At 40.1% G+C, this 21,073-nt stretch overlaps 1 protein-coding gene across 1 annotated transcript in view; it reads left to right on the top strand.

The window, feature by feature from the left end:
• The window catches only part of SPR (Sex peptide receptor), a 301,535-nt gene that overhangs the window by 265,262 nt on the left and 15,200 nt on the right, over positions 1-21,073 (top strand). The window contains exon 6 of the mRNA XM_089738232.1: positions 7,003-7,103. Within this exon, the coding sequence (XP_089594358.1) occupies positions 7,003-7,103 (101 nt within the window). The remainder of the gene's footprint in view (positions 1-7,002; positions 7,104-21,073) is intronic.

Here is a 21,073-nt window from a genome sequence, read left to right as displayed (position 1 = left end):
GGTATATTCTACGAAGCACGGCTCTTGCTAGGGTTCGTGTTAGCAACGTCGTCAGGTTTGAGCCCCGTGAGCTCACCTACTAGCTAAGGTTCCGCTGAAATAGCCTCTCAAGGCTATCAGCTTAGGTAGGAAAAAAAAAAAAAAAATCAATTTTATTGGATGCAACTTTGGAGGTGGAGGCAGTGATAACATTGCTTATGTCTACGGGCTCCAGTAACCACTTAAAATCACGTCACCTTAAGTACCCGTCATAGGCCAAAAAAAAAATCATACAAAATAATCCTGCGTAACATGCTATCATACGATTTGATACCATAAATCAATTTCAGTTCTCGTTTAAAAGAAGAAATAAATAAATAAATCTGTTAGATATTTAATCGGTGAAATTGAAGCTTTCACAAAGATCGTGCCTTTAAAAAAATTCCTTCTCAAAGAACATCAGAAAGGCTCCGGATATTACAAGAAAAGCTGTTTTCGGGGAAGCCTCGATCCGGGGAAACATCGATTAGTCTACACACGTGCGAATAATATGTGTGACGGAAAATTAAGGTTGTTAAAGATTAAATTTTTAAATTTTCTAAGTGATTAAATTGCCTTTTACTATATATATATATAACAAACATAGCATAACATAACAAGGGGTGAAATTGAAAAGGACATTTATGCAACTTCATAGGAGAGCTATTTAAAGTATTAAAATTTGGAAAAAATATATAAAAAAAATTGTTTACTATTGGAATGGAGTAAACTTAATAAAATTTTTTATTGCTTAGGTAGGTGGACGAACTCACAACCCACCTGGTGTTAAGTGGTTATTGGAGCCCATAGACATCTATAACGTAAATGCGTCACCCACCTTGAGATATAAGCTCTAAGGACACAAGTATTACAACGGCTGCCCCATCCTTCAAACCGAAACGCATTACTGCTTCACGGCAGAAATAGGCAGGGTGGTGGTACCTACCCGTGCGGACTCACAAGAGGTCCTACCACCAGTAAAATTAAGTAATTGAAGTTCGATTAAAAGTATCGAACTGTTGATGATATTACCAAATAAAACGAACCTTCAATAGCTGACAGATAAATGTTGGGTATTAAGCGAAATGGACCGTTTATTTTGAAAGTGGTGTAAGTCTATTTTCTTTTGTTTCGAGAAAATTAAAGGTTACTATATTTGTTGATTTAAAAATACAGGCAAATCGTATGAGGTCTGGCTATGCCACCTACCTCTGCCAATTGGACTTACACCACTTTCATAACCGATGATTATGCAATTTCATGTACCGACCGATTTTAAGTTGTACAAAACATGGGATTTTTTTGAGAAATTAAACACGGACTAGCTAAATTAAGCATGAATTACGGTGATAGCTCATTTTTTTTCAAAAATGGACTTACACTACTTTCAAAATAAACGGTCCAAATATCGCTTAAATGATGCTTCCTTCATGAATAATTAAAATTACTTTGACGAATAAAGTGTTATTAGTGTCGATAATTTAATATTGTGACTAACTAACGTCAATTTTTCTTTAAACATTTTTATTTTATTTTAGTACTTATATTGGTGGATGAGCTCACGGCTCATCTGGTATTGAACGCTTACTGGAGCCCACAGACATCAGCAACGTAAATGCCACCACCCACCTTGAGACATCAGTTCTAAAGTCTCCGTTTTTACGGCTGCCTCGCTCTTCAAGCCCAAACTGCATTACTGCTTCACGGCCGAAATAGGCAGGGTCGTGGTACCTACCCTTGCGATCTCCCAACACGTTTCAATTAGTCTATTTATTTATTTTTTTAGACACACCAACAGCAATACACACAAAACATTCAAGCTTAAAATCAACATGTAGAAAATTAAGTACTGGTATGTGGGCCAGTTACAGGCATGTACAGCAATCTCTTATAACACACTATGACTTGTTGCAGCAATTTTACAATCAGCGGAATAATAGGTTAAATTTAAATGTTAACAGTACGATATAAACATAATAATTGAAAAGAACATGAAAACAAGAGTTAACCACTTAACATTCTCTCATCAATTATAAACAAAGGAACTTGGATACTAGTTGTTTTTGAGACCAGGACGCGTGTCGTTAAAAATATCGATGCCGTCAATTAATGCACATATTTGCTTATATTAACTACAAATCTTTGATAAAGACAAATCTAGACAATAAAAAAGCGAGATTAAACCGTAAGATTACTTTTAATCGCGTCTACGACTCGCGGAAAGCGAGGAAAATGCTTTCCATTAAATCCAAGATTTTTCCTGCTAAGGCTTCAAGATCGCTCGATTTTACAAGCGCTCTTACTACACGGAGATAATTATGGCTTCGCATAAAGCGATCGCTGGGGTACTAGAAAACATCAGAACTAGAAAATCGTAGTCCACACTGACTTCGAAGTTAAATTCGGAAACTGAATATATATGTCGTGCATAACGACTTTAATAATATTAAGACACGTTTTCATTATTATTTGAAATGATAAAATGTTGTTTTGATAAATATCACAAAAATGTAGGGTAGACGCCGTAACGCCAGAGTATAAAATGGCGGTACGTGGACAGAGTCGTCTCAGGCAGGCAGTCAGTCAGTCTCAGGCAGTCAGTCAGTCAGTCAGTCAGTCTGTCAGTCAGTCTCGGCAGTCAGTCTGTCAGGCAGTCAGTCAGTTAGTCTGTCAGTCAGTCAGTCAGTGTCAGTCAGTCTCAGGCAGTCAGTCAATCTGGCAGTCAGTCTCAGGCAGTCAATCAGTATCAGTCAGTCGGTCAGTTGAAAAGAAACTTACTTACCCTGTCATTGTGAAAATTATTTGTTGAGAATTTCAATAAGTATTATTCAAAAGGTTTCATTGACTATTATTGCAATAAACTAAGTTCAACCGAATACGAATGATGACGGAAACTGTCGCTCAGCCACCGCTGGCTCCGTCATATAGGCTTTTCTTCAAATCTAAAACCATGACTTTCGCTGCAGAAACAAGAAAACCGTCCATCAAAACGTTCCAACGTAGCTTCATAGTACGCTATGAAGTTATTGCGGGTTTAATTTTAAAAATGTTATTATAAATTTATAACATTTTTATTAGTCTTCATTGTGGAAGCTAGGGAAGTAGGTCGCATTGGGAATGGATTTTTTTAGTGAATTCTTACGGTATTGGATTGGTACTGATATATTATTTATTATATACGTGTAAATGTTTTATTATTGCCCTTGTAGAGAGACTAGCATACGGTCCACCTGATGGTAAGTGGTTACTGTCGCCCATTGACATCAGCAATGCAGAGCTGAGCCGATACCTTCCGTGTATACTGGTATTTGCGGCAATAGCGAATTCGTTCTTTTCATAAAACTGCAAATCAAACTAAAACTCGGATGCACGTTATGCCCTATCTAATGACGTAGGGCCACAATGAAAAGTGAACATTATTCTAACCTACCTATTCTATAAAAAGCATTGTGCATCGAGTGGTCCACATTTCAAATTAGACACGACCTTCAGCAATGAAGAGACCGAGTCAGACGAAGATTCTATAAAAATATATAAACAATAATTGGCACACGCCTGGCAACCCTATAAAGATAATTCGGCCGAATGTTTTGAGCGTGTTGGTATACGCCAATTCCGAAGCTGTCCATTCATTCGAGACATACACGTGAGCAATATTTTCTCGACGAAAACAGAAAAAATCGGCCATATTTTTTTTTATAAAAGAAAAATCAGGCTATTCGCTATTACATCATTCGCCTTCACATGCTCCTTTGTTTTTGTATCTATGTAATTAGAACGCATTATTACTCACAAGTAAGTACTGCAATTCTTCCTATAAGGTCTCATGTCTCAAAACGGCTGGTGGAATTCACGGTTGTGGTGCCCTCTATATCAATAGACAGACCGTGAAGCATCTGCTTTTGAAAACAATACAACAAGCATACAAGTACCAGTTGAAATATTGTAATGTCCTTATACAAGAACGACTTGTAGCGTAAGTACGATTAAGTAAATCAATCTGAGTCGTCCTTTGCAACAGCTGTGCCACTCTCCCAGCTGGAACGCATGACTCCTCCGCGGCAGAAATAAGCAGAACAGTGGGTAAAAACTCCAATTGATAAAACTATAACGTAAAGCTAGTTCTAGTGGATAGAATACGGAATGAATATGTTAGAGTAAATCTGAAAGTGGCAACTGTGACAGAGAAGTTGAGAAGTGCGCGTTTGGGATTGTATGGACATGTGATTAGACGAAATGACAATGAGGTTGGTAAGAGAGCTTTAACTGCGAGTGTGGAAGGCTTTAGAGGAAGAGTTAGACTTAAGGAGAAATTTATGGATTGTGTGAAAGACGATATGTGTAAGAGGGTAGTGAGCGAAGAAATGCTACATGATAGAGGAGTATGGAAGGAGAAAACATTTTGCGCTAACCCCAGGTGACTAGGAGAAGGGCAGGAGAATGATACTGATGATGATGATGATGATAAAGCTAGTTCTATATATAGATTTGGTTTATTCCTACTGTATTCGCTGGTAGCCTCACGCAGACGGTAGGTGAGCTCACGGGCTCAACCTGAGAGAATTAGCTAACACTGGCCCTAGAAAGAGCAGTGCTTCGCAGAATCTATCGCCGGATCGGAATCGCGACCCACTGAGAAGATCCGGCGACAAACTCAGTGGGCTCAGACTTGGTTGAAGATTTTTAAGGGCACTCGAAATAAATCGATGGACTTGCATCTATAGGACGTTACTTCGAACTGTTATTTGAAAAGTTACCAATACCATTAGAGTAAGATCCCAGGGCCCCCAGACGTCACGTATTTTCTGACGAACGAAATGTGGCCGATTGCGTAGTGTTAGTATGTACTAAAAACGCAAGCCTACCTGCTACCTTGCTTAGACGGCCAATTTTCGGGTATCAATCAATTAATTATATATTAAATTTAATACCTCTGTGGGTAAGAGCGCGAGGGCATTATCCACGCGCATGAGACCGAATGAGACATGTATTAGGATATATTGACTTCTCTGTCTCTCTGTCTATTGGCGTATTCGCGACTTATTTTTAAAGATATTTCCTAAAATATACGTAAAAATCAGCTTTCAGAAAATACGTAAAGTAGGTCATGATTTTACGTACCTTGAGTACCTGATACCTGAAAATTGGTCGTCTAAACAAGATAGCAGGTAGGCATGCGTTCTTAGTACATAGTAACACTGCGCAATCGGCCATATTTTGTTCGTCAGAAAATACGTGACGTCTGGGGGCCCTGGGATCTTGGACTACATAAACGATTTGGGTATTTGCATTTGTTACGAGCAATGAAAATGCAACACATATAGTCTTGTTATTATACAATTAAAACCTTTGGTTCGTATCTAAGTCGGATATACCAATCCTCTTTTGGTGTGTGGTGAATATCAAAATTCCGAATGTACTTTGAATTTTAACTCACTGTTTCATTGCGATAAAACTAGCCGAATAATGGTATCTACTTTAAGGATCTGATCACGTTCTTCACCTTGAGACATGAGGTGGAAGCCTCATATTGTATCTCATAAATGACTGGCGAGCTTTACGAATCGGATAACTGCTTCGTTCCAAAATAGAACAGGATACAATTTATTTTTCACAACAACAAAAAACGCAGAGTTTACATCTTTATATTAATACGTGAAGCTAAAAATTTGTACCTATTTTTACGAAAATTGCGCGGACGGAGGAGTATGAAATTTTCCACATTCATTTCTTCATTTAAAATCTTCTTTAAGGTATTGATTATTAAATATACCTACTTTGTTAAAGTAATCATCAACAGACAATCTCGGATTGAAATTGAAATGCGAAATTAAATCTATAGATACGGACAGATCTCGGTTCAAATGTATTTCTCGAATGGCCTCAATATCGAGACTTGAACTATCGATAAAGAAGCTCTTTTACTGAAAATCTAGACTTGAACAGCGCGACACGAACGACACCGTCCACTTCAAAACTATGTCTTGCGTTCGAAGAAATTCGCTGCGAAATATCGAAGCCTTTGACGGCAAAGTGTAGTGGCATAAAAGTATAACGAATTTTTATTTTACTTTTATTTCTATGATAAGTAGACGAACTCACGGCCCGCCATAGACATCAACCCGGTCAATGCCGCCGCCTCTTTGCTCTTTGTCTGGATGTCTATTATCTCAATTACACCGCCTCTTTGCTCTGTCTGGATGTTTATTATCTATATAAATGTATATATTTAAACGTATATATATGTTTGTCAGTCTCTGGTATCCATAACACAGGGAATCTTAAATTGGAGCTGGATGACCGTGCGTGATTTGTTTTTCAGTTACTTTATTATAAACTAGCTTTTGCCCACGACTTGATCCTTGGAATAGTTCACAAATAATGCTTTATTTTAGAACAAATTTGGTTAGTGTAAAAAATATTATAGTGAGTCAACCTTAACAAATATACATGCTATCGCGGACGTTTTCTTAGATCTTTTAAAGGGGGACAATTCTGTCATACATTATTTTAGCGAAACTTTAACCGTTTCTGCAGCGCACGCAGCGGATTCTCTTGAAAGGGGAAAAAAACGATTTTGAAACCTTCTTTCTCTATTGGTGCTCTGCTTGTATTGGTATTATCGTGATGTTATAGTCTATAGCCTTTCTTAATAAATGGGCTATCTAGCACTGATATAATTTTTCAAATCGGACCAGCAGTTCCTGAGATTAGCGCGTTCAAACAAACAAACTCTTCAGCTTTATAATATTATAAGTAATAAGTATAGATATCAACGATTATTCTCTATGCATTCTTGAAACATTGATCTGATTCTGGTAAAATGCGGTACAGTTGTGATTATCACTTAATAGAACGATTCTATCATAGCACCAACATAATTAGCCATAACCATAGCGATGTGTGACCAGATTTATGATTGGGTAGCTAATTGTTTTTTGTTGTTTTTGTACAAAAAATTAAACTCAAAATTTTTCTCCCCAGGTCATTCCAGCGATGTTCCACACGGCTAGTATCTGGTTGACGTTAGCCTTAGCCGTCCAGAGATATATCTACGTTTGCCACGCGCCCGTCGCCAGAACCTGGTGAGCTTTTACGAACGCTTACGATTACAGCTTTGGGCGATTAACGACAAAGGGCAGAGCTTCCATCGAGCGCCCGAAATAGTTCAGTAGACCGACGGTCCGAACTTTATCGTTCTGAACTTGTATATATCCAAACTTATCTTATGAAAATGTCGTCAGCATCTGTCATATATCTCGTGTTCCATAATAGCTACCCGGACACAACAAAATCACAAACATTTGATTGATGTTTTTTTTTATAAATCTAAATTGACAGCCGAGACCTCGGCGTTAGGTGGCTACTTGAGCCCATGGACAGCGACATGAGTGCCGCTACCCACTTTGAAACCTGAAGATGGAGTCTCAGTGATATGGTATAGCCACTACCCCACCATTCAAACCGGAACGGGTTACTAAATAATTCTTAAGCAGCACGATCGATCTTGTTCTTAATCTAATGGGAGGAAATCCGGACGGGCTTTAGTCCTGAAAAAGGTTATTCATTATTTTATGGTCCCTGAAAACAATAGTTATAATAGCATTGTTCCAATTAGGAATATTCTAAATTTAACTAAAAATATTTTTACGCTTTACGCCCACGTGTGTTAGCTTTGTTTTATTATTTCCGACGTTTTTTTTTTCTTCTTAAATGGGTGGACGAGCTCACAGCCCTTAGACATCTGCAAAGTAAATGCGCCACCCACCTTGAGATACAAGTTCTAAGGTTTCAAGTATAGTTACAACGCTGCCCCACCCTTCAAACCGAAACGCATTACTGCTTCACGACAGAAATAGGCAGGGTGGTGTTACCCACCCGCGCGGACTCACAAGAGGTCCTACCATCAGTAAAAAATAAATGACGCTTCGATAATACTTTACAGTTTTCATTGTCATCGACAACTAAGACGTTATTTAACTACTGTATAAAAAATATCTATAAAACTATGTATTTATCTTAATTAGACCAGAGAGAGAGAGAGAGAGAGAGAGAAAGAAAGAGAGAGAGGGAGAAGATAAAAGGAAATAAAAATGATTTCCTTTCTCGTCATACGATTACGGAACCCTAAAATATTGAACAGCTTAATCGATTTCATTGCCGAATATAGTCGATTAGGCGAAAATACGTGACCTACATTAATATTATCAGATAGGAATTTCTGGTATTTCCAGCGTATCTACATCGTTGATCATTAGACCGTGGGGATATGTCGGGTATTAGTGGAATTTCGGATATGCGAGTGTTGTGTGACACGGAGGATGCGAAAAAGAAACGAAAAATTACAAAATGCTTCCTCTGGTTTGTGTTTTCTTATCGATGTCTCAAGTTTTTCTTCAGTGAGACATGAGACATGTCATGAGACATTTCCGTTGCTTAAAGCTCGCGTGGGGATACAACCGGACCAAGCGTCCGCGTAAAACACTAATCTTTTCTCGACTTTTCAAATACTTTCCATATTATTATGTGCATATTACTGTTACGCGCTTCGGGTTCGGGATAAATAAAACTTCCACCGAAGTACAAATCAATACTCTATTTGTCAGGAGGAAATCACCGGACTTCCGCCCTCCACTGGGGATGGAGAGCGGGGCATGTCTGAGTTGAACCGACCAAAACCTCCTGTCGCTCAACAACCAACATCCAAACCTCGCATGACACAGAACTCATGAAAAGGCAAAGGGGGGAAAGTGAAGCGTTTAGTGCGGAGCACATCTCTCCCATCACCCTCCCCCTCGGGACGCCGGACTGGCGGTCGTCGGCGCCACGACCACCAGCCCTCTCGGTCGGCAGGCTATCTGAAAAAAAGGCTATCCGAAGCCCGCCTAGATGGCGCCGGTTAGAATGGTCTATCCTACAGAATACCCCACTGGGTCAGAACCAGCGTGGGTCGAGGATAGCCGGCCTTCCATCACCCGGATGCTCTTGCATAAAACGCGTGCAGAGCAGCTTGCACATCGTCTTCTTAAGCCCCCTTCACCGGTCCCCAGGCCGACATGTGAAGGAGACCCGAAACACTTAGAGGGCCAGGGCTTGGGCGAAATCCGCCTTCCTGGCCCCCACTCGACGGCGGCGGGCCTGTGCGTCTCTCACGCGCCCCGCCGCTTCCATCTGCGACTGCACTCGCAGAAGTCGAGCATCGCCTTCCACGACTCGTCGTCACGGAGTATCGATGCCACAACACTCGGCAACGACAAGTCGTTTCCTATTTTTGCGACGAGGACACGGCGCCACCCCTCCCATGCGGGGCAGGCGACGAGCGTGTGCTCCGCCGTGTCCAAGACGCAACCACAATGGTGGCACTGCCGTCGGCTCGGCTCCGATCCGGTGCAGAAACTCATCGAAGCAACCATGCCCAGTGAGCACCTGTGTGAGCCGGAAAGTGAGGCGTCCTCTGTCACGATTCACCCAATTCACAAGAACCGTGCGAATCGCTTCAACGGTCCTACGACCAGCCGAAGGATCGGCCAGCCGTCTGGAGCATGACTTCAGCACGGACCGCCGAGATTGGGCCCTCCGCGCTCTGACCACACTGGGGCTGGAACGTGCCACGCCCCGGACACGAAGGTTAGCCCACCACTGATTGTAAGCAGCGAGCGCCTCCGCCTCCAGGACCCAAAGTGGCGTCCCAGCCAGTACACACGCCGCCTCGAAAGAGATGGTGCAATAACCATGGATGACCCTGACCGCGATGGTGCGTTGCGGCCGTTGCAGCAGCTTCGCTACCCCCACGGCCAGGGCTATTTAACACTTAGAACACTTACAGAGCACTTTACAATTCGTAATTCGTTTCTTCTGCTTCGCTTCAGGTGATCCGTTCGCTGTTTCGCTTCGAGTAGTTCCGATTACTAACTGCCTTTGTGTCATCTCTGTCTCTCTTAAAATTATCGAGAACATTCTTGACAGATCGAGTAGTTTCGATATGTGTTTCCGCTATTCGATGATAGATGGCGTTGCTCTTATCGGCGTAACATTATTAGTACGTCTCAAGGTATTCATGTTGTGACGTCTTAGACCACCAGTAACTACTTAACAAAGTTAAACGATAAACTCGTTAAACTAAACGCTGAAAGAAAACCCAGTCATCGTTTAATTCACACTAACTTTCCATACGTCTATCGGAACATTATTTGCTCTAACAACTTCAGGAAATTCTTCAAGCGAAATACCGATTTCTTCAAAGAGCTTTTATGTTTCGATTCTTAAAATCAATATTTCTCATATACAAACAATCTCTGGCGGCTTCTTTTGCGAAGAACGCAAAGCGTAAAGCCGATAATTTCGGGAGTCAATCACATTTTCTAGGAACGTAAGAGAAATAAGAAAAAATCGACTAATGCTGTTCGCGAACGAATAAAAAGGCTGTTAAATTCGTTTATATTTAGTTTGCTTACACTACCGTAGTGCGTTTCTACACACTCGTTGAAGGGTTTTTTGTTTGTATTTCGACCAGACGACCTCGCCATAGTTGCTACTTTAAGCTCACGATTTCACTTTGAGAAGGCGGCACGACTATACATTTTTATTGAATGAATACAAATTTCATGAAAGTTCCTAGCTTAAGCGGACGAAACAAAGAGACTCATCTCGCCTGCAAAGAAAACACGTTCAGTAAACCTAATTTTGCAGATGTAATTCCATAAGCGAGCAAATTCGTATGTAGCGATGCACCGGTGTTCGAATCTCCGGCAGGTACCAATTTTACCAATTAAATATGTACTTAACAAATGTTTATTTATTTATTTATTTATTTAATGGATCACCAACAAATGAAACACTGGCTTAAACATAGGGTACAAAAATATCAAAACATGACATGTGCTCACTTAATTATAGGTAATCACAGCTAACATCTAGTTCTAGTACCAAATGATAATAAAATTAATTAAATCTGAAAGAAAAAACAAAAAATTAAAGGAACAAAAAGAAACCAGATAAAAATAAAAAATAAAAAACCATCTATAAACTACATAAAAACAAATAACATGAGAACAATTAATATGGTTTAGGAGCTAAATAGTTTCTAATTTTTTTCTTAAAACTAAACAAGTTTTGAGCAAATATGTCCAGATTAATATACGATGGAGGTCGCTATATAACTTACGATTGACTTCCACGGTTTTTAAGCTATTGCATAGCTTCTATCGCGGGCCTTGAGCGCGGCGACTGAATCAAGAAATTCCGTAACGAAAATAATCTGACACCCCCACTACGCCTACTATGTAGCTCGCGTTCAACACATTCACGCGTTGCGCTGGTGTAGTGTTTGTGAATAAGCGAGCGGCGTGACATCGCACTGCATGAGCATCATGAAAAGTCTGCCCGTCTCTCTCTCACGCGGTCTAGCTTATGAGTGTGAAGGGGACAGTTAATGTTTTGCTTTTATTAATGTTTATAAATATAGCGTGGTCTTATTTTTCTTATTGTTTTAATATTAAATTATTACTGTCTAATTGTAATTGCATAAGTTGATAAAAAATGCTTTGCAATAGCTTTACCGCGGCAGTCCCCGAGTGCCACACGACTTTTTTTTTAATTGCTTATATGGGTAGACGAGTTCACAGCCCACCTGGTGTTAAGTGGTTACTGGAGCCCATAGACATCTACAACGTAAATGTGCCACCCATCTTGAGATATAAGTTCTAAGATCTCAAGTATAGTTACAACGGCTGCGGTGGTGGTACCTACCCGCGCGGACTCACAAGAGGCCCTGCCACCAGTAATTACGCAAATTATAATTATTGCGGGTTTGATTTTTATAACACGATGTTATCCCTTCACCTTTTATCGTAAACATTGTAGATGTCTATGGGATCCGGTAACCACTTAACACCAGGTGGGCCGTGGGCTCGTCCACCCATCTAAGCAATAAAAAAAAAGAAAAGCCAATTCCAACATGACGTGTTAGAAAAATCGAATGCGTAAAACTTATTAGTTCGCTAAATAACCGGTGGTACCATGACATGGGGTAAATTGGGATTCTGGGGTAAATTGGGACAAACCTGCGGAAGATTCTCAAAGTACTTGTAGCACGGAATGTACCTAATTTTCTTTAAGGTAATATTTATCAATGTATAGAAGAAAAACCAAGTTAACTATGGAAGTACTAAACATGAGTTAAGTTGGTCCCAAAAATTCGTCAAATTAAATTTAAAATAGTGGTTGAAAAGTGTGTTTTAAAACAGCTTAAAGAACTTTTAAAAAAAGTAATATTATCGTTGTTTTTTCAATAAGATCACAGTTTATATAAGTTTTTAATACACCTGGAAATACCACAACAAACGGTAAGTTGCAATATTCTTATTTTAAATACAATATTTCGACAAAATAAAAAATGTATATTTTTTCCTTTCTTTTTGGGGAAAATTGGGACGTATGTAGGGTAATTGGGAACGAGACTGGAAAAATTAGGGACGAGAAAACACAAACTTGGAACGCCAAAAGACAAAATAGGGATGGCTTGTTAGGGTTGTCACTGATATCTTATAATAGATTTTTTAGCTTATACTATCACTTAATTGCGTGATGTAAAGAAGGTTAATGTGTTTATCAGTTAGTTTATGTAAGTATTATAGGTAAAAGAAAAGTATATATATAATTACTTTTTTTTCGCGACATTTACCTTGTAATATCTGCCCGGTCGTATGTTCTTTATAGCAATAAAAAAAATTAAAAGTTAAAAGAACTCAAACGAATCAAAACTTTTATTATTTCAGAATCTATTCACGCATCGAATCATGATTTTGTTAACATTCACAACGAACACACACAAATAAAAACAGGCCTCAGATTTTAAATGTAACATTAATTAAAAATCCGAGATATCCAATTATGAGTGAGTGAATTAATTGAGTTTAGTTATTTCGCTTAGAAAGAATTTCTTTTATTTTTGTTATTATTGGCAGTAATCAGATAAAGCTGTTTTTTTATCTTATTCACCTGATATCTTACTCTTGCTCAAAGATTATTTTGAAAATGTTGATTAAATAAAATTGTATTATTGCATTTTCAGTCCTTTTGTTTTCTATTTTTTATTCTATTTTATGATTTTGTTTCAGAGTTGTGATTTTTAAGGAAATTAAATAATAATTTTCTAAAATATAACATGCACATACTTTTTTTGATCATTGTATTGTTGATTATCATTCACGTCACATCGCTTCGGAATAGAAACCAGCTTAATTTACACTATGTTGTGTATTGTGCTTAAATTATGGATTGTATTCATCATTTCGGTCCATATAAATTATCATATGGCACCTACCTATATATCGCAGTACTGCGAGTTGACAACCCTTACAAATATCCCAATTTAACCCTCAACCGTGTCAATTTACCCCGGACGCTGGGTAAATTGGGACGGCCATTATTTTACCGATTATTTCTTTAAAATGAATAATTAAAATAATGTAACGGTTTTTATCACCTAGGTACGTTCAAGACTCAACTTATTTCTTTGGTTGAGCAGTGACTATTTAATTGGAACTATTTTAAAATTCAATCTGAAGGTCGATTTTGTCCCTATTTACCCCATTGTACGGTAGCATATTAATGTTTGTACTTTTGTACCATATACATAGTTATGGTAAAAGGTTATACTTTTTGGTTGGAAAAACTATAATACTATTGAGACTTTGTGATGTCTATGAGCCCACTTCGATAAATCGGAACGACACGAGAACCCTCTCATCGTGGCCACCGGTAACTACATTCCCGATCCTGCGGACAGAATGGAAAGTAATCGACGTCGCCCCAAACACGTCATTTCGGATCCTCCCGATCCGCTAACGGTGCTTTTAGGTACCTCAAGCACCGGTCATCGTTCTCGTCGAACCCGTCGCTTGTGACGAAGGGCTCGACGAGTAAATTAACCCTCAGACACAGCCCACTGTGTTTCTCGCCGGATCTTCTCAGTGGGTCGCGTTTCTGATCCGGTGGTAAATTCTGCGAAGCACGGCTCTTGCTAGGGTTCGTGTTAGCAACGTCATCAGGTTTGAGCCCCGTGAGCTCACCTACTAGTTAAGGCGACGCTGATATAGCCTCACAAGGCTATCAGCTTAGGTAGGAAAAAAAATTTCTATGATCTCCAAAATTCTCTACCCATCTAAACATTAAAACAAGATTCGTTCGCGAATGTCGCGTCCAAACGTCATTCTAGAATGTTCGCGCGAACATACACCGTCTTTAATATTCGCTATAAAATAAACGGCTCATAGTTTTTTGAGTGTTGAGATATTCAACCGAAATATTAAAACGAGAACGCGAACCACAAATCATAAATTCTTTTGCTTTGCTTTTCTTAGAATCGTGTTGAAATAGAAATGATATGTTTAATATAGTTGGGACTTTTACCGCATACATAGGCGGCACTGAAAATTTCGGGAATTAACGAAGTAACACAACATTACTATTTAAAAATGTATTTATTGCTTTTCGAAGTATTCTCCGCGAAATTTGACACATTTTTCCATACGATGGAACCAATCATTGAAGCAACCATTCCATTCGGAAGTTGGGGTCTCCAAAATGGCCGTTTTGTAGGCGTCCACAGCTTCTTCAGGTGATGAAAATCTCTGTCCACGCAATTTATTCTTTATTTTAGGGAAAGTATAGAAATCATTAGGGCTTAGGTCGGGGCTGTACGGCGGATGGTCTAATAATTCTATGTTTTCTTGCTCTAAAAACTCTTTTGTTCTGTGCGCGGTGTGAGAACTCGCATTGTCGTGATGGAGGATGATGCGGCGGTTGCAGTTCTCTTTACGGAGTTCAGAAATGACCTGTCGATTACTCAAGTCTTTACTTATTAAATTTTGTCTTATGTTTTGTTACCGACATTTTTTGTTTAATTAAGGCACGAAAAAAATAAAACTTCTAAATTATTTTAATGATAACCCTTTTTTTTCGGGCTGGGGGCCGAACCTCCTACGGGGTCCCCGCGCCTAGGGGGCGCGCGGGGTATATGGGACTCAACGATCTGAAGGTGTTGGGAGCAGACCGCGGGCCCAAGTAATTTTAGGGCCCACCCACTAAACGACTCCCCTGCACTCTTACACCCGACGTCCGATCTCCGTCCGGTGTCAAAACCCGGTCACAGTAGGGGGGCTCCCGCGGTCAACACTACAACCAGACCCGCGGCGCCACCCCGAGGACGCCCGACCGACGGGTCGTCGAAGCGATAGTCGACGACCAACGACGTCGGTCTCCGCGGTACGGCGGCCCTACCAGGCCACCCGGGCGATGCCGCTGGTGTTCCGGTATACCCCGCTGGACCAGAACCAGCCTGCCGGGTCGGAACGCGATACACCGCCGACCGGGTTTAGAGATAACCCTAAAACAACTAACGAAATTAATAATCTTTTGCCTAACAGAGTAGAGAAATGCAGAGTACTATTTTAAATTATCTATTCACCTACTGATATACACACCTACTGATATACACACCTACTAACATACATATTTTTTTTTTATTTAATTGAGAACTCATTAGTACGTGTTCAAACGCGCCACAGAACTCCGGGGCGCGCGTGGTAAAAAGCCACTGACGATCCAAATTAATCGCCCCGTTAAGTTTAACGGACATTAAAATCTTTATGGCGCATCGAAACCGACTAAACTGTATTTTGCTGAAAGTAAACAGGAAAAAAACGTTTATCAAACATACACTTACTTAGTTAGACCGTATAACTATAACTATAACCGTGCAGTATAACTATAACTAGAGATCCCGCAGTAGTCGAAATTCGACTATAATTAATTAGAATTGTAAGTTTGTACACTATTATGATTGTATTTTATACTTCTATAATCACAAATTTCGCCAAGACTACACTATAAAAAATAATAACAAAGACAAACAATATTTAATCTCAATTTGACAACAGACGTCAAGAACAAAAGTTTGACAATAAATAGTATGCATGCGTGTGTGCGTCAAATACCTGGTATGTAGTGTGTGTAATGTTTTCTTTATTGATTTACTGTATCTTTTATGCATTATTAAAAAAAAATATTAGCATTGTGCACTTCTTCTCTATATTCTCTATAAGTGTGGGAAATTTCATACTCCTCCGTCCGCGCAATTTTCGTAAAAAGGGATCCAAAGTTTTTGCTTCACGTATTAATATATAGATAGTTAGACATATGCTGTCGCGACACTTTTTGTAAATAATAATGTGTTCTACAAAATCATAGTACATTATTTTATTCTATCATAAATAGTTTTCGCAGGGCACGCGATTATTTATGATATTACGAAGAATATTTTAGGTAATTTTTTTACACCTTGGGTCACATTATTGGATTTTTAATAAGGATCCTTATTATTTTTTTAAATGAATATTGCCTATGTAACTCGGGGATAGTGTAGCTTCCAAACAATGAAAGAATTTTTCAAATCGGTTCAGTAGTTTCGGAGCCTATTCAATACAAACAAACAAACAAATTTTTCCTCTTTATAATATTAGTATAGACAAGCTTTTGCCCGCGACTCCGTCCGCGTAGAGTAGTTACTTTGGCATAACGCTAAATTTTACCCCCCACTTCATTTACGTAGAAAATGAAAATATTTTTGAATTATAGAATGTTAAGGAGCTATTTAAACCCCTATTTTGAAACATTCTTTATTGGTGCTCCACTTGTACTGGTCTTACTGTGATATTTTATATTATAGCCTATAGTCTTCTTCAATAAATGGGCTATCTAACACTGAAATAATTTTTCAAATTGGACCAGTAAGTTCCTGAGATTAGCGCGTTCAAACAAACAAACTCTTTAGCTTTATAGTATTAATAGTATAGAAGAGCTTTTGACCCAACTGGTCTGGCAACGTTAACATCACCATCCTTGAGCCATCACACACACGGTCGTCTGGCCCCATACCAAAATTCCCAGTACTAAGAGCACCAGAGACTAATACACATTCTGAAAGGTGGGGCAGCCGTTGTAACTACACTGAGATCTTAGAACTTATATCTCAAGGCGGGTGGCGCATTTACGTTGTAGATGTCTATGGGCTCCAGTAACCACTTAACACCACTTAACACCGATTTGACCTTATAGCTGCGGAAAATTCACCGTTTTCTGCCGTGAAGCAGTAATACGTTTCGGTTTGAAGGGTGCAGCCGTTGTAACTATACTGAGACCTTAGAACTTGTATATCAAGATGGGTGGCGCGTCTACGCTGTAGAGGTCTATGGGCTCCACTAACCACTTAACACCAGGTGGGCTGTGAGCTCGTTCACCCATCTAAGCAATAAAAAGTAAAAATAAAAATATGATTGGATCTTATAGCTGCGAAAAATTCACAGCAAGAAGAAGCATTGGCCTCCGAATCAATCGTGAAACATGACACCATCGACATACATAGATACATACGTAATTTAATGGTAAACAAGCAATTTCTTGTGAACGAATGTAAAAAAAAAACAAAAATCTTAAAACCGCATTAAAACCGGACGCGAGGCCACTTCGAATCCTTCGCGGAAAACAGTTTACGTAAACATAGAAAAATCAACCGACATTCGGGAAACGGCTATTAATTTTATTTACTTCCAAACGTCTGAATCAGCTTCGCCGGTGGAATAAGATATCGTAAAAAATATATGTTTACGTAGTGGCATTACGTTTTGTTAGTTTTGTGTTTTGCAGCGATTTCGATCGGTGATTGGTGATCGTTATCACGTGATTCTATTTCCAGTTGGAGTCTTCTTTGAAGGTTTTAAAACTGTTCCTCTAATTGAGGTTTCACTGGTGGCAGTAGAGCATTTTGGTAGCCGGAATCCTTACCCGTTACTGCTTTTGGAGCAGTTAGGTCTTGTTTGAAGACTTAGACAGCCATGCGCCTTTGGTATCAGCTAACGCCAAAAAAACCCTAATCCTGTGACCGGTCCGGCGGGATGGATGTAATGTGCTCTGCGTCAACCCTGTCCCGCCGTCTCAATAGCCCCGACTGGGCTCCGGCCCGGTCCGAGGTAGGGCGCCGGTTGTGAGCGGCAGGAGTTTTTAGTGAGGTCTCCCACATACCCCACCTGCCGCGCGGGTGGGGATCCGGCAATTTTCTCGTGTGGAAAAAAACCTTCACTTGTTTTGGTTAGATTTACTTGTGTTTTGTGTTCTTCGATACAGTTTTTTCACTGGTGGCAGGGCGTATTGCGAACCGGCATGGATAGGTAGCACCACCCTGCCTATTTCTGTCGTGAAGCAGTAATACGATTCGGTTTAAAGGGTGAGGCAGCTATATACTATAAAAAATTGAGACTAAGAAATCGTGTCTCAAATTGGGTGGTATTGACTTGTTGATGTCTATGTACCCCGGTAACCAGTTAACACTAGGTGAGCCATGAGCTCGTCCACCCATTTAAGCAAAAAAAACGAATCTCAAGTCGACTAAACCTATCTTCCAACCATTGTCTTCATACGATCATAAATCCTTCTTAATGTCAATATTTAATGTTGAAATCAAGGCAAGATGCTGTCATACCCTTGTTTAGCAGAGGCTTCTAAGGAAAAATATTATATTTATTGTTGGAATTTTTAACACAGCGCCATCTATGAGATATGAATGTCAGGCAGTATTACAATTGTCTGTAAAAATTGATTTAAGGCGCCATCATTTTTAGAGCTATGAAACTTACAGTTAATAGCAATAATCAACATAAGAAATCATTTTATTGTTTATTTAAACCATCTTATGACCTAAGTTGGAACAAAACACATATTTAAAAAAAAAGGCCTCGAAGGCTCCGTCGGCTGGGCGTCCTTGGGGTGAGCCGCGCTGTCTGGTAGTAGTGTTGACCGCGGTAACCCCCCTACTTCATCAGAGTTCTGACCTCAGAGGGGATCGGACGTCGAGCGTAAGAGTGCTGGGAAGTCGTGGGTGGGCCCTAAAATTCCTTGGGCCCGCGGTCTGCTCTTAACACCTGCAGATCATTGAGTCCCACATACCCCGCGCGCCCCCTAGGCGCGGGCACCTCGCAATAAGACCGGCCCCCGGCCCGAAAAAAAAAAAACGGTTTGTTCTGGTCCAGCGGGGTATTCCGGGACACCAGCGGCACCGTCTGGGTGGCCTGACGGCCGACGTTTCAGAGCCTTCGATTCGCCTCGAAGGCTCCGTCGGCTGGGCGTCCTTGGGGTGATCTGCGCCGTCTGGTTGTAGTGTTGACCGCGGTAACCCCCTTACCTCATCCGGGTTCTGACCTCGGAGGGGATCGAACGCTTGGGCGATGAGTGCAAGGGAGACGTTTAGTGGGTAGGGCCCTGAAAACATTCTTGGGCCCGCGATCTCGCAGTCGCGGACCAGTCCCGCATACCCCTCGCGCCCCCTAGGCGCGGGGACTTCGTAGGAGGTACGTACTTAATGCAAATTTAAGACTTAGATGGTTTTCTCATGGATACCATTATCAGAATTGCACTAAATTAATAAATAAAGAGGACCACACGGGAAGCGTCAGCATTCTAATAAAAAAATAATCACCAAAATCGATTCACCCAGTCAAAAGTTATGAGGTAACAAACATTTAAAAAAAACATACAGTCGAATTGAGAACCTCCTCCTTTTTTCAAGTCTGTTAAAAAGCAGTCTTAATAGTGGTCTTGCCTCGCGAAAACCGAAGAGAATAAGACCACTACTATTTTAGACCAATCGACGGAGTGTCCGGTGATTTCATACGACCGTGAGTCGTAAAGTTACACGTTACCGCAGAATATTCGATTCGGACACGTTTTTATTGAAGACCGTAAACGATTCTCTGTGTCAGTACGTAGAAGACCACTACTATTTGTCTAGCTTTGCATCGATCGAGTTTTCATCGCGTGAGTGACTTTTGATTGAGCGTAAAAGCGCTAACGGAAAAAGAAAGAAATCAAAAACAAGCATCTCTCCTCCCTGAGTCGCATCCCTGATGTCTGAGGGTCGTGAACATCTCCTCCCATTATCCTTCTTGGGATGATGTGTCGCCATCTTCCTCTGTTCTCGGCGGTTCGTATGGCGTCGTAGACTAGGGTATCCAGAGCGGTGCGGATTTGGTCGGACCAGCGCATTGGAATGCGGCCACGAGATCTTTTGCCTGCAATCTTGCAAGTTAGTATAAATTTTTCAAGATTTTCACCGCTCATTCTGGCAATGTTACCGATGAACTCAAATATCCTCTTGAGGCAGATGGTAGAGCGCCTGGTTTGGATACTGAACTGTCTTAATATGGATGCGTTAGTCCGATATGCTCTCCACGGGATTCGTAGCATCTTTCTCCAGCACATTTTGTAAACCAAATGCTTGCAAAAGACAAATATTTCGCCGGCTTTTTTGTTTAGTTTATTGTAATATTCGGGTAGTATATGGCAGAAGATACATTTTCAAATCAAACTGGATATTGAATTTGAATTGCATGACATTAGAGTTTCAGTGGACTAGATCTTTAGGTTTATCACTAACGGTATGAAAATCACTAAAAACCATAGAAATGTTATCGCTTCCTGGGGCCATTCAAAAGCGACTATCTACAGAGCTAGTATTGGTTGGTATGCACTGGGGTTCGGGATAAATAAAATTCTACCGAATTACAAGTTAACACTGTTATTAGCACTTAAAACACTTAAAACACTCCACAAACACTTTAAAATTCTCAATTCGCTTCTTCCGCTTCGCTTCAGGTGATCCGTTCGCTATTTCGCTTCGAGTAGTTCCGATTACTGACTGACTGCGTGCCATCTCTGCAACGCTTTTATAGCCGATACCACATCCCTATTATTATCAAAAATATTCCACATAAGCTGAGTATTGTGTGTTTCCGCTATCTGACAATAGATGGCGTTGTACTTCCCGAGCGTTCTAGATGCTACTATATTTTTTTATATATATACTATATTTATATATTTACTAACAATCACGCCACGTTAACTGGTCCCGTGATAAGTTCGTAAAGAACTTGTGTTACAGGTACCAGATAACGGATATAAATGTAAGATTTTTATTATACACATACATATATTTAATATACAT

The sequence above is a fragment of the Bombyx mandarina genome, chromosome 24, assembly GCF_030267445.1.
Source record: "Bombyx mandarina strain Sakado chromosome 24, ASM3026744v2".
Lineage (NCBI taxonomy): Eukaryota > Metazoa > Arthropoda > Insecta > Lepidoptera > Bombycidae > Bombyx > Bombyx mandarina.
Note: the sequence above shows the minus strand (reverse complement) of the source record. Positions and strands in the feature narration are given on the sequence as shown.